The sequence below is a fragment of the Haliotis rufescens genome, unplaced genomic scaffold, assembly GCF_023055435.1.
Source record: "Haliotis rufescens isolate VD_foot unplaced genomic scaffold, xgHalRufe1.0.p SCAF_35, whole genome shotgun sequence".
Lineage (NCBI taxonomy): Eukaryota > Metazoa > Mollusca > Gastropoda > Lepetellida > Haliotidae > Haliotis > Haliotis rufescens.
The window spans coordinates 5,025,603-5,039,454 of record NW_025964057.1 but is presented as its reverse complement, the minus strand read 5'-3'; the positions used below and the strand labels follow the sequence as shown (position 1 = coordinate 5,039,454).

Genomic DNA, 13,852 nt, shown 5'->3' with positions numbered 1-13,852 from the left:
CTTTGGTTTGGATTTTATGTAATGAACTGCACAATCTTCACATACTTCTTTAGCTTGACAACTTGCCATTTCTGCAGCATGACATGTGTCTATTGCTTTTGAAAGAGTTAATCTATCATCACGCAGTAATTTCTCTCGATAAGCACTGTTGTACATGCCACACACTATTCTGTCTCTAACCAAACTGTCTTTGAGTTGTCCAAGTTCACAAGATTTAGCTTTTTGTTGCAATTCACTAACATACTGATCTATTGTCTGGTCTGCCTTTTGTGAACATGTAAAAAATTTGTATCTCTCAAATGTCACATTTTTCTGGGAACACAGTACTGCTCAAATTTTTCTAAGTTTTTTTTCAACTTTCTGTTCATCTTCCTCTTCAGCCCATTCAAAAGAACTCAAGGGAGAGCACTCTCGTTGGCTTAGCTGCTAGAAACTGCTTGGGTATGACTACTTAATATAGATTAATGGACTTCTGTTGACATTAACACTTATCATTACACACGTACAATGTCTAATGCTGTTGTGGCCACAGATCATAACCCAAAGTGTGATTTAGAGTTACCTCCCTTGCAAACAAACATACCAGTATCCATTACTCTAGAAGCCTCACTATACCTATATTAGAGCAACAGGAAGGTGATTTGAGGCTGTTTACAACCTGATTTGCATTGTATCTATTTGCCAGATGTGGATTCGATGGCTAAATCTGGCCAACTTCCAACACTATTCTGGCAATCATTTGGAAAGTCAACAAGAACAAAGTGCTGGATATTCGTGAGTGCACTGATTCATGATAGGGATTGTTACATATTACCTATTTCTCAAAACATTACCTAGTTTGTGATTCAGATGTGTTGTGTTGTGTGGTTCAGATGTGTTGTTACAGTGTTGTGTTTGTTGCGGCCATACAATTTCCGAGTCCCGTGATGGGATTCGAACCACGGACCTTCTGATCCAAGGTCGGACGCTTTGTCCACATGACCAAAGAGGTTAACCCTGTCAGTAAGCTGACAAGGTAAGGATGTCATCTGTGGGATGACTCCACGCCCCCTGCTACATACTCCCCCGTCAACAGAAGGCACGTCCCGGTCCGCATGGTAGGGTACTGAGGCTTATTTTGCTCAAACTTAATATGAACGTGCTCAACCCCACGTTGGGTGCCAATGTTGCGGCCATACAATTACTGAGTCCCGTGATGGGATTCAAACCATGGACCTTCTTATCCGAGGTCGGACGCCTTGTCCACATGACCAAAGAGGTTAACCCCGTCAGCAAGCTGACAAGGTAAGGATGTCATCTGTGGGATAACTCCACGCCCCCTGCTACATGTTGTGTGGTTCAGATGTGTTGTAATGTGTTGTGTGGTTCAGATGTGTTGTGTTGTGTGGTTCAGAAGTGTTGTGTTGTGTGGTTCAGATGTGTTGTGTTGTGTGGTTCAGATGTGTTGTGTTGTGTGGTTCAGATGTGTTGTGTGGTTAAGATGTGTTGTGTTGTGTGGTTCAGATGTGTTGTGGTGTGTGGTTCAGATGTGTTGTGTTGTGTTGTGTGGTTCAGATGTGTTGTGTTGTGTGGTTCAGATGTGTTGTGTGGTTAAGATGTGTTGTGTTGTGTGGTTCAGATGTGTTGTGGTGTGTGGTTCAGATGTGTTGTGTTGTGTGGTTCAGATGTGTTGTGTTGTGTGGTTCAGATGTGTTGTGTGGTTAAGATGTGTTGTGTTGTGTGGTTCAGATGTGTTGTGGTGTGTGGTTCAGATGTGTTGTGTTGTGTGGTTCAGATGTGTTGTGTTGTGTGGTTCAGATGTGTTGTGTGGTTAAGATGTGTTGTGTTGTGTGGTTCAGATGTGTTGTGGTGTGTGGTTCAGATGTGTTGTGTTGTGTGGTTCAGATGTGTTGTGTTGTGTGGTTCAGAAGTGTTGTGTTGTGTGGTTCAAATGTGTTGTGTGGTTCAGATGTGTTGTTTGGTTTAGATGTGTTGTGTTGTGTGGTTCAGAAGTGTTGTGTTGTGTGGTTCAGATGTGTTGTGTTGTGTGGTTCAGATATGCCATGTTGTGTTGTTTGGTTAAGATGTGTTGTGTGGTTCAGATATGCCATGTTGTGTTGTTTGGTTCAGATGTGTTGTGTTGTTTGGTTAAGATGTGTTGTGTGGTTCAGATATGCCATGTTGTGTTGTTTGGTTCAGATGTGTTGTGTTGTTTGGTTAAGATGTGTTCTGTGGTTCAGATATGCCATGTTGTGTTGTTTGGTTCAGATGTGTTGTGTTGTTTGGTTCAGATGTGTTGTGTGGTTTGGTTCAGATGTGTTGTGTTGTTCAGATATGCCATGTTGTGTTGTTTGGTTCAGATGTGTTGTTTGGTTCAGATGTGTTATGAGGTTCAGATATGCCATGTTGTGTTGTTTGGTTCAGATGTGTTTGTTGTTCAGATATGCCATGTTGTGCTGTGTGGTTCAGGTGTGTTGTGTTGTTCAGATATGCCATGTTGTGCTGTGTGGTTCAGGTGTGTTGTGTTGTTCAGATGTGTTCTGTTGTTCAGATGTGTTGTGCTGTGTGGTTCAGATGTGTTGTGTGGTTCAGATGTGTTGTTTGGTTCAGATATGCCATGTTGTGCTGTGTTGTTCAGATGTGTTGTGTTGTGTGGTTCAGATGTGCTGTGTATTTCAGGTGTGTTGTGCTGTGTGGTTCAGATGTGTTGTGTGGTTCAGATGTGTTGTTTGGTTCAGATATGCCATGTTGTGCTGTGTTGTTCAGATGTGTTGTGTTGTGTGGTTCAGATATGCCATGTTGTGCTGTGTGGTTCAGGTGTGTTGTGTGGTTCAAAAGTGTTGTGTTGTGTGGTTCAGAAGTGTTGTGTTGTGTGGTTCAGATGTGTTGTGTTGTGTGGTTCAGATGAGTTGTGTTGTGTGGTTCAGAAGTGTTGTGTGGTTCAGAAGTGTTGTGCTGTGTGGTTCAGATGTGTTGTGTTGTGTGGTTCAGATGTGTTGTGTGGTTCAGATATGACATGTTGTGTTGTTTGGTTCAGATGTGGTGTTGTGTGGTTCAGATGTGTTGTGTGGTTCAGATATGCCATGTTGTGCTGTGTGGTTCAGGTGTGTTGTGTGGTTCAAAAGTGTTGTGTTGTGTGGTTCAGATGTGTTGTGTTGTGTGGTTCAGAAGTGTTGTGCTGTGTGGTTCAGATGTGTTGTGTTGTGTGGTTCAGATGTGTTGTGTGGTTCAGATATGCCATGTTGTGTTGTTTGGTTCAGATGTGTTGTGTTGTGTGGTCAGATGTGTTGTGTGGTTCAGATATGCCATGTTGTGTTGTGTGGTTAAGATGTGTTGTGTTGTGTGGTTCAGATGTGTTGTGGTGTGTGGTTCAGATGTGTTGTGTTGTGTGGTTCAGATGTGTTGTGTTGTGTGGTTCAGATGTGTTGTGTTGTGTGGTTCAGATGTGTTGTGTGGTTAAGATGTGTTGTGTTGTGTGGTTCAGATGTGTTGTGGTGTGTGGTTCAGATGTGTTGTGTTGTGTGGTTCAGATGTGTTGTGTGGTTAAGATGTGTTGTGTTGTGTGGTTCAGATGTGTTGTGGTGTGTGGTTCAGATGTGTTGTGTGGTTAAGATGTGTTGTGTTGTGTGGTTCAGATGTGTTGTGGTGTGTGGTTCAGATGTGTTGTGTTGTGTGGTTCAGATGTGTTGTGTGGTTAAGATGTGTTGTGTTGTGTGGTTCAGATGTGTTGTGGTGTGTGGTTCAGATGTGTTGTGTTGTGTGGTTCAAATGTGTTGTGTGGTTCAGATGTGTTGTTTGGTTTAGATGTGTTGTGTTGTGTGGTTCAGAAGTGTTGTGTTGTGTGGTTCAGATGTGTTGTGTTGTGTGGTTCAGATATGCCATGTTGTGTTGTTTGGTTAAGATGTGTTGTGTGGTTCAGATATGCCATGTTGTGTTGTTTGGTTCAGATGTGTTGTGTTGTTTGGTTAAGATGTGTTGTGTGGTTCAGATATGCCATGTTGTGTTGTTTGGTTCAGATGTGTTGTGTTGTTTGGTTAAGATGTGTTGTGTGGTTCAGATATGCCATGTTGTGTTGTTTGGTTCAGATGTGTTGTGTTGTTTGGTTCAGATGTGTTGTGTTGTTTGGTTCAGATGTGTTGTGTTGTTCAGATATGCCATGTTGTGTTGTTTGGTTCAGATGTGTTGTTTGGTTCAGATGTGTTATGAGGTTCAGATATGCCATGTTGTGTTGTTTGGTTCAGATGTGTTTGTTGTTCAGATATGCCATGTTGTGCTGTGTGGTTCAGGTGTGTTGTGTTGTTCAGATATGCCATGTTGTGCTGTGTGGTTCAGGTGTGTTGTGTTGTTCAGATGTGTTCTGTTGTTCAGATGTGTTGTGCTGTGTGGTTCAGATGTGTTGTGTGGTTCAGATGTGTTGTTTGGTTCAGATATGCCATGTTGTGCTGTGTTGTTCAGATGTGTTGTGTTGTGTGGTTCAGATATGCCATGTTGTGCTGTGTGGTTCAGGTGTGTTGTGTGGTTCAAAAGTGTTGTGTTGTGTGGTTCAGAAGTGTTGTGTTGTGTGGTTCAGATGTGTTGTGTTGTGTGGTTCATATGAGTTGTGTTGTGTGGTTCAGAAGTGTTGTGTGGTTCAGAAGTGTTGTGCTGTGTGGTTCAGATGTGTTGTGTTGTGTGGTTCAGATGTGTTGTGTGGTTCAGATATGACATGTTGTGTTGTTTGGTTCAGATTGGGTGTTGTGTGGTTCAGATGTGTTGTGTGGTTCAGATATGCCATGTTGTGCTGTGTGGTTCAGGTGTGTTGTGTGGTTCAAAAGTGTTGTGTTGTGTGGTTCAGATGTGTTGTGTTGTGTGGTTCAGAAGTGTTGTGCTGTGTGGTTCAGATGTGTTGTGTTGTGTGGTTCAGATGTGTTGTGTGGTTCAGATATGCCATGTTGTGTTGTTTGGTTCAGATGTGTTGTGTTGTGTGGTCAGATGTGTTGTGTGGTTCAGATATGCCATGTTGTGCTGTGTGGTTCAGGTGTGTTGTGTGGTTCAGAAGTGTTGTGTTGTGTGGTTCAGAAGTGTTGTGTTGTGTGGTTCAGATGTGTTGTTATATGTTGTGTGGTTCAGATATGCCATGTTGTGTTGTTTGGTTCAGATGTGTTGTTTGGTTCAGATGTGTTGTGTTGTTCAGATATGCCATGTTGTGTTGTGTTGTTCAGATGTGTTGTGCTGTGTGGTTCAGGTGTGTTTGTTGTTCAGATGTGTTCTGTTGTTCAGATATGCCATGTTGTGCTGTGTGGTTCAGGTGTGTTTGTTGTTCAGATGTGTTCTGTTGTTCAGATATGCCATGTTGTGCTGTGTGGTTCAGATGTGTTCTGTTGTTCAGATGTGTTCTGTTGTTCAGATATGCCATGTTGTGCTGTGTGGTTCAGATGTGTTCTGTTGTTCAGATATGCCATGTTGTGCTGTGTGGTTCAGATCTGTTCTGTTGTTCAGATATGCCATGTTGTGCTGTGTGGTTCAGATGTGTTCTGTTGTTCAGATATGCCATGTTGTGCTGTGTGGTTCAGATGTGTGCTCTTGTTCAGATGTGTGCTCTTGTTCAGATGTGTTCTGTTGTTCAGATGTGTTCTGTTGTTCAGATATGCCATGTTGTGCTGTGTGGTTCAGGTGTGTTTGTTGTTCAGATGTGTTCTGTTGTTCAGATATGCCATGTTGTGCTGTGTGGTTCAGATGTGTTCTGTTGTTCAGATGTGTTCTGTCGTTCAGATATGCCATGTTGTGATGTGTGGTTCAGATGTGTTCTGTTGTTCAGATATGCCATGTTGTGCTGTGTGGTTCAGATGTGTGCTGTTGTACAGATGTGTTCTGTTGTTCAGATGTGTTCTGTTGTTCAGATATGCCATGTTGTGCTGTGTGGTTCAGATGTGTTCTGTTGTTCAGATATGCCATGTTGTGCTGTGTGGTTCAGATGTGTTCTGTTGTTCAGATATGCCATGTTGTGCTGTGTGGTTCAGATGTGTTCTGTTGTTCAGATATGCCATGTTGTGCTGTGTGGTTCAGATGTGTTCTGTTGTTCAGATGTGTTCTGTCGTTCAGATATGCCATGTTGTGATGTGTGGTTCAGATGTGTTCTGTTGTTCAGATATGCCATGTTGTGCTGTGTGGTTCAGATGTGTGCTGTTGTACAGATGTGTTCTGTTGTTCAGATGTGTTCTGTTGTTCAGATATGCCATGTTGTGCTGTGTGGTTCAGATGTGTTCTGTTGTTCAGATGTGTTCTGTTGTTCAGATATGCCATGTTGTGCTGTGTGGTTCAGATGTGTTCTGTTGTTCAGATATGCCATGTTGTGCTGTGTGGTTCAGATGTGTTCTGTTGTTCAGATATGCCATGTTGTGCTGTGTGGTTCAGATGTGTTCTGTTGTTCAGATGTGTTCTGTCGTTCAGATATGCCATGTTGTGATGTGTGGTTCAGATGTGTTCTGTTGTTCAGATATGCCATGTTGTGCTGTGTGGTTCAGATGTGTGCTGTTGTACAGATGTGTTCTGTTGTTCAGATGTGTTCTGTTGTTCAGATATGCCATGTTGTGCTGTGTGGTTCAGATGTGTTCTGTTGTTCAGATATGCCATGTTGTGCTGTGTGGTTCAGATGTGTTCTGTTGTTCAGATATGCCATGTTGTGCTGTGTGGTTCAGATGTGTTGTAACGTGTTGTGTGGTTCAGAAGTGTTGTGCTGTGTTGTTCAAATGTGTTCTGTTGTTCAGATGCATTGTTTTGTGTGGTTCGGGTGTCTTGTGTTGTGTTGTGTTGTGGTAAAGTGTGGCATAGAGTGGACTGCTGTTTGAGTTAATGTTTGGTGTGGGTTAGGACATGTGGCCGAGTTGATTTTGTAAATATTTTAATAAAGTCTTTTAATTGTCTTGTTTCTGCTTAGCCTGTTTCTTTCTCAAGCTAGATTAATTGAGCAGTATAAAAACAACAACAATTAGACTAGCTCCAGTACTTACATAACTACTAACATAACAATAGCCACTTTCACCTGTACAGTCACCAACAGCATAAGCGTCTTGCTTTGTTTTCCTTCCAGCTTCTGTATTATGTAAGTAAAAGGTTTCTTCTGTTTTTAGCTGACTTTGCTAAATTAGTTGGTCACTTACACTTGAAGGAAATCAGTGGTTCTGTGGATTGCATTCAAATCAGTGGCTGATATATTTGTTGTGTTCAGGATCTCTATAAGGTTAGTTTGTGTTTGGTTCATATTTATGTATCTTGTAGATATGTCTGTGTATTTAGTTTTATGAATTAGATGCATTAAGGTAATGCATTGATTGGTAATTATACATCTTTTATATATATATCTATATATGTCTAACTGAAAATAGTTTTAAACATAAACTAGTACTTCATAATAAGTATACATGTTATCTCGATATCTTCAGATATTCTATACCTTCCCTCTTAATTTGTTGAACACTTTAGTTAAATCTAAACTAAATCCATAATCAAATTTAACTATCAATCATTACTTAAATACCATCTAACTACATGTGTGAATGCAGTATGTATGTTTTTTACATGTTCTTAATTTTATTGGCCATTTCCTTTTTCTTATGCGGCCTTATTGTTTCAATTTTTCTAGAATATGGAAATCGATGTTACGATGCCTGTGATCTGCCAACGCTAACATAGTTGCCAGCTCATTGCCACACAGTGGTAAGGTATGTGTATATTTTGTGTATATTGTGTTCATATTATGTTGATATCATGGCAATTTGTAGAGGCGGTATTTATGTAACCGTCTTAAGTATTTTTAGATGTAATTTGGCTTAAAACCACAAGGGTAAGTGTTACTACTGCTCAGCATGTTTGTTACATTAATGTAAAATATCAAGTATAAATAATGTTTATAGTATGCATAGCATATTAAGTTGGATGAACTGTTTATGCATTGGAGTTCTTAACGTACATACTTTTCTATATGTTTCTGTGGTTCGCATTTCTTTTCGCGAGTTCAGAAACAACTAGTGTATTTGCAAATAAAGTCAGCTGTCAACTCACACCCCAGTAGCCTGTTCTGTGTTTACTGCCCCGACCGGAGCCTTGCCCGCTACTACAGGACACAACACAATATACACTCACTCCGTGGCAAGGCTGTCAACTCACACCCCAGTAGCCTGTTCTGTGTTTGCTGCCCCGACCGGAGCCTTGCCCGCTACTACAGGACACAACACAATATACACTCACTCCGTGGCAAGGCTGTCAACTCACACCCCAGTAGCCTGTTCTGTGTTTGCTGCCCCGACCGGAGCCTTGCCCGCTACTACAGGACACAACACAATATACACTCACTCCGTGGCAAGGCTGTCAACTCACACCCCAGTAGCCTGTTCTGTGTTTGCTGCCCCGACCGGAGCCTTGCCCGCTACTACAGGACACAACACAATATACACTCACTCCGTGGCAAGGCTGTCAACTCACACCCCAGTAGCCTGTTCTGTGTTTGCTGCCCCGACCAGAGCCTTGCCCGCTACTACAGGACACAACACAATATACACTCACTCCGTGGCAAGGCTGTTTTCGAGACTGTGGTGATCTGTCTGCCGGGGCTGACTGCTGTTGTTCAGGTCTCGATCTGGAGACAGAAAACACCATATATAATTCCAGCTCGTTTATCATCGTTAGGCAGTGCTATATAAAGCAGTCATTTTGTCTTGTCACGACAGCTGATAATAAATACTTGGGGATTTTATTAAACAATGAAAATTGTCAAAATGACACAATTAGCATACATGTAACATCATTTGATGGTGTTCTGGAAATAACAGTTTTCACCATATTCACAGTATTTACAATCATCCCAATATTCACCATATTCAAAGTATTCCCATTATGCAAGACAGTGTTAGCATCCAGCATAATGTAACCTGTCCCTAAAATAAACTGAACACACAGAGCCTTTCCACATCACTCTGTCAGCAACAGCAACCAGCAGCCAACCTAAGCAACTAGAATCACAAACAGTGGTACAAAATCACCATTATGCATAAACCTTTAGAAGCTGCAGTGTTTTGTAAATGACACAACATTAATCTGCCAAAGTCGATGGCCACACATTTAGAGCCCGAAAATCAATGCATGAGTATTAGCTACCCGGACCGCATTGATCCTGTAGGTGTCACAATGTGTCTAGATTATACACACAGCCGGATCAGGCAGCCATCGAACAAACTGGCATCACATGATCTGTGGACGTCCATCCATCCAGACGTCCATCCATCCATCCATCCAGACGTCCATCCATCCAGACGTCCATCCAGACATCCATCCATCATCCATCCAGACATCCATCCATCCAGACATCCATCCATCCAGACATCCATCCAGACATCCATCCATCCATCCATCCAGACGTCCATCCAGACATCCATCCATCATCCATCCAGACATCCATCCATCCATCCAGACATCCATCCAGACATCCATCCAGACATCCATCCATCCAGACAACCATCAATCCAGACATCCAGACGTCCATCCATCCATCCAGACATCCAGACGTCCATCCATCCAGACATCCATACGTCCATCCATCCAGACATCCATCCATCCAGACATCCAGACGTCCATCCATCCAGACATCCATCCAGACATCCATCCAGACATCCAGACATCCATCCAGACATCCATCCATCCAGATGTCCATCCATCCAGATGTCCATCCATCCAGATATCCATCCAGACATCCATCCAGATATCCATCCAGACATCCATCCATCCATCCAGACGTCCATCCATCCAAACATCCATCCAGACATCCATCCAGACATCCAGACGTCCATCCATCCAGACATCCAGACGTCCATCCATCCAGACATCCAGACATCCATCCAGACATCCAGACATCCATCCAGACATCCAGATGTCCATCCATCCAGACATCCATCCAGACGTCCAGACGTCCATCCATCCATCCATCCAGACATCCATCCAGACATCAATCCAGACATCAATCCAGACATCCAGACATCCATCCATACATCCAGACGTCCATCCAGACATCCATCCAGACATCCAGACGTCCATCCATCCAGACATCCAGACATCCATCCAGACGTCCATCCAGACATCCAGACATCCAGACGTCCATCCATCCAGACATCCATCCAGACATCCAGACATCCATACAGACATCCAGACGTCCATCCAGACATCCAGACGTCCATCCATCCAGACATCCATCCAGACATCCATCCAGACATCCAGACATACAGATTCAGACAGACGAGTTACTTCTCCTGGGTCCAGTTTAAAGGTCACGACTTGTCGGTCAAACAGCTTAACAACATGTGACACAAGTGACTATTCTGGTTCATGTGTGACTCCACAGAGCGCTGCCTCCTCAACAGAGCTTGTAGCTAGTCTAGGCATTGTTGCAGTGAACTTCCCATCACTGACCGCCTCAGACATACCCCCACACATACGTGGGACACAGCCATGTTTGACCTGAGTAAACACCGAAGGACCACTTCCAGCTGTCAACAAGCCCTTCATGCCACCACCCATGATCCATCTTCAACACAGTCAGTGTTTGTGCCCCGGCCAGCCCTCCTGTAGGTCTTCAGTACACCAGCTGTGTGGACTGGTTCTGGTTTGTCCAAGAATCCATGATGTAACGACATCCCAGACATATCCACACTGCCACACAATGAATGGACGTCATGTTTACTCTCTGGAGAGCACAACCCCCACAACCCACACAACCCCAACAACACAAATAACTTCCATGAGATGCCACCTATTCTCCTGGACAACTGGACAGTGTTAGGCTACACGACCAACCCATTCTCAGGGACACCATGGAGGGAATCTTTAAGTCAAATCTTAATTGTTAAGATATTCGATAGGACCAATTCAACTTATTCTCTCGACTGATTCAACTTATTTTCTCAACCAATTTAACTTTTTCTCTCAACCGATTCAACTCATTCTCTAAACCCATTCTCTCAACCAATTCAACCCATTCTCAAAACCAATTCAACCCATTCTAGAAACTGATTCAACCCATTCTAGAAACTGATTCAACCCATTCTCAACCAATTCAACCCATTCTCTCAACCGATTCAACCCATTCTCTCAACCGATTCAACCCATTCTTTCAATCGATTCAACCCATTTTCTAAACCCATTGAACCCATTTTCTCAACCAATCAACCCATTCTCTCAACCAATTCAACCCATTCTCTAAACCAATTGAACCCATTCTCTCAACCGATTCAACTCATTCTCTAAACCAATTCAACCCATTTTCTCAACCAATTCAACCCATTCTCTCAACCCATTGTCTCAACCAATTCAACCCATTCTCTCAACCAATTCAACCCATTCTTTCAATCGATTCAACCAATTCTCTAAACCGATTCAACCAATTCTCTCAACCAATTCAGCCCATTCTCTCAACCGATTCAACCAATTCTCTCAACCGATTCACAACATTCTCTAAACCAATTGAACCCATTCTCTCAACCAATTCAACCAATTCTATCAACCCATTCAACCCATTCTCTCAACTGATTCAACCAATTCTCTCAACTGATTCAACCCATTCTCAACCAAAAGAACCCATTCTCTCAACCAATTGAACCCATTCTCTCAACCAATTCAACCCATTCTGTCAACCGATTCAACTCATTCTCTAAACCAATTCAAACCATTTTCTCAACCCATTCTATCAATCGATTCAAACAATTCTCTCAACCGATTCAACCCATTCTCTCAAACAATTCAACCCATTCTCTCAACCAATTCAACCCATTCTCTCAACCAATTCAACCCATTCTTTCAATTGATTCAACCAATTCTCTCAACCGATTCAACCAATTCTATCAACCAATTCAACCCATTCTCTCAACCAATTCAGCCCATTCTCTCAACCGATTTAACCAATTCTCTCAACCGATTCTACTCATTCTCTTAACCAATTGAACTCATTCTCTCAACCAATTCAACCTATTCTCTCAACTGATTCAACCAAATCTCTCAACCGATTCAACCCATTCTCTCAACTAATTCAACCAATTCACTCAACTGATTCAACCAATTCTCTCAACCAATTCAACCCATTCTCTCAACCCATTCTTTCAATCGATTCAAACAATTCTCTCAACCAATTCAACTAATTCTCTCAACCAATTCAACCCATTCTCTCAACCAATTCAACCCATTATCTCAACCAATTCAACTCATTCTCTCAACCGATTCAACCCATTCTTTCAATCGATTCTCTCAACCGATTCAACCTATTCTCTCAACCAATTCAACCCATTCTCTCAACCAATTCAGCCCATTCTCTCAACCGATTCAACCAATTCTCTCAACCGATTCAACCAATTCACTCAACCAATTCAACCAATTGTCTAAATCAATAGAACCCATTCTCTCAACTGATTCAACCAAATCTCTCAACCGATTCAACCCATTCTCTCAACTGATTCAACCCATTCTCTCAACTGATTCTCTCAACCAATTCAACCCATTCTCAACCAATAGAACCCATTCTCTCAACCAATTCAACCCATTCTCTAAACCAATTCAACCCATTTTCTCAACCAATTCAAACCATTCTCTCAACCCATTCTCTCAACCCATTCTCTCAACCAATTCAACCCATTATCTCAACCAATTCAACCCATTCTCTCAACCAATTCAACCCATTCTTTCAATCGATTCAACCAATTCTCTCAACCGATTCAACCCATTCTCTCAACCAATTCAACCCATTCTCTCAACCGATTCTACTCATTCTCTAAACCAATTGAACCCATTCTCTCAACCAATTCAACCTATTATCTCAACTGATTCAACCAAATCTCTCAACCGATTCAACCCATTCTCTCAACTGATTCAACCAATTCTCTCAACTGATTCAACTAATTCTCTCAACCAATTCAACCCATTCTCAACCAATAGAACCCATTCTCTCAACCAATTCAACCCATTCTCTCAACCAATTCAACCCATTCTCTAAATCAATTGAACCGATTTTCTCAACCAATTCAAACCATTCTCTCAACCCATTCTCTCAACCCATTCTCTCAACCAATTCAACCCATTCTCTAAACCAATTGAACCCATTCTCTCAACCAATTCAACCCATTCTTTCAATTGATTCAACCAATTCTCTCAACCGATTCAACCAATTCTCTCAACCAATTCTCTCAACCAATTCAGCCCATTCTCTCAACCGATTCAACCAATTCTCTCAACCGATTCTACTCATTCTCTAAACCAATTGAACTCATTCTCTCAACCAATTCAACCTATTCACTCAACTGATTCAACCAAATCTCTCAACCGATTCAACCCATTCTCTCAACTGATTCAACCAATTCTCTCAACCGATTCTACTCATTCTCTAAACAAATTGAACTCATTCTCTCAACCAATTCAACCCATTCTCTCAACCAATTCAACCCATTATCTCAACCAATTCAACCCATTCTCTCAACCGATTCTACTCATTCTCTAAACCAATTGAACCCATTCTCTCAACCAATTCAACCTATTATCTCAACTGATTCAACCAAATCTCTCAACCGATTCAACCTATTCTCTCAACTGATTCAACCAATTCTCTCAACTGATTCAACCAATTCTCTCAACCAATTCAACCCATTCTCAACCAATAGAACCCATTCTCTCAACCAATTCAAACCATTCTCTCAACCAATTGAACTCATTCTCTAAACCAATTCAACCCATTTTCTCAACCAATTCCAAACCATTCTCTCAACCGATTCAACCCATTCTCTCAACCAATTCAACCCATTCTTTCAATCGATTCAACCAATTCTCTCAACCGATTCAACCAATTCTCTCAACCAATTCAACCAAT

General features: G+C 42.0%; 1 protein-coding gene across 5 annotated transcripts in view; it reads right to left on the bottom strand.

The window, feature by feature from the left end:
• Positions 1-13,852, bottom strand: part of LOC124127673 — a 187,825-nt gene that overhangs the window by 83,497 nt on the left and 90,476 nt on the right. For all 5 annotated transcript variants that reach the window (XM_048381021.1, XM_048381019.1, XM_048381020.1 and 2 more), the window contains one exon: positions 8,521-8,593. In XM_048381021.1, the coding sequence (XP_048236978.1) occupies positions 8,521-8,593 (73 nt within the window). The remainder of the gene's footprint in view (positions 1-8,520; positions 8,594-13,852) is intronic.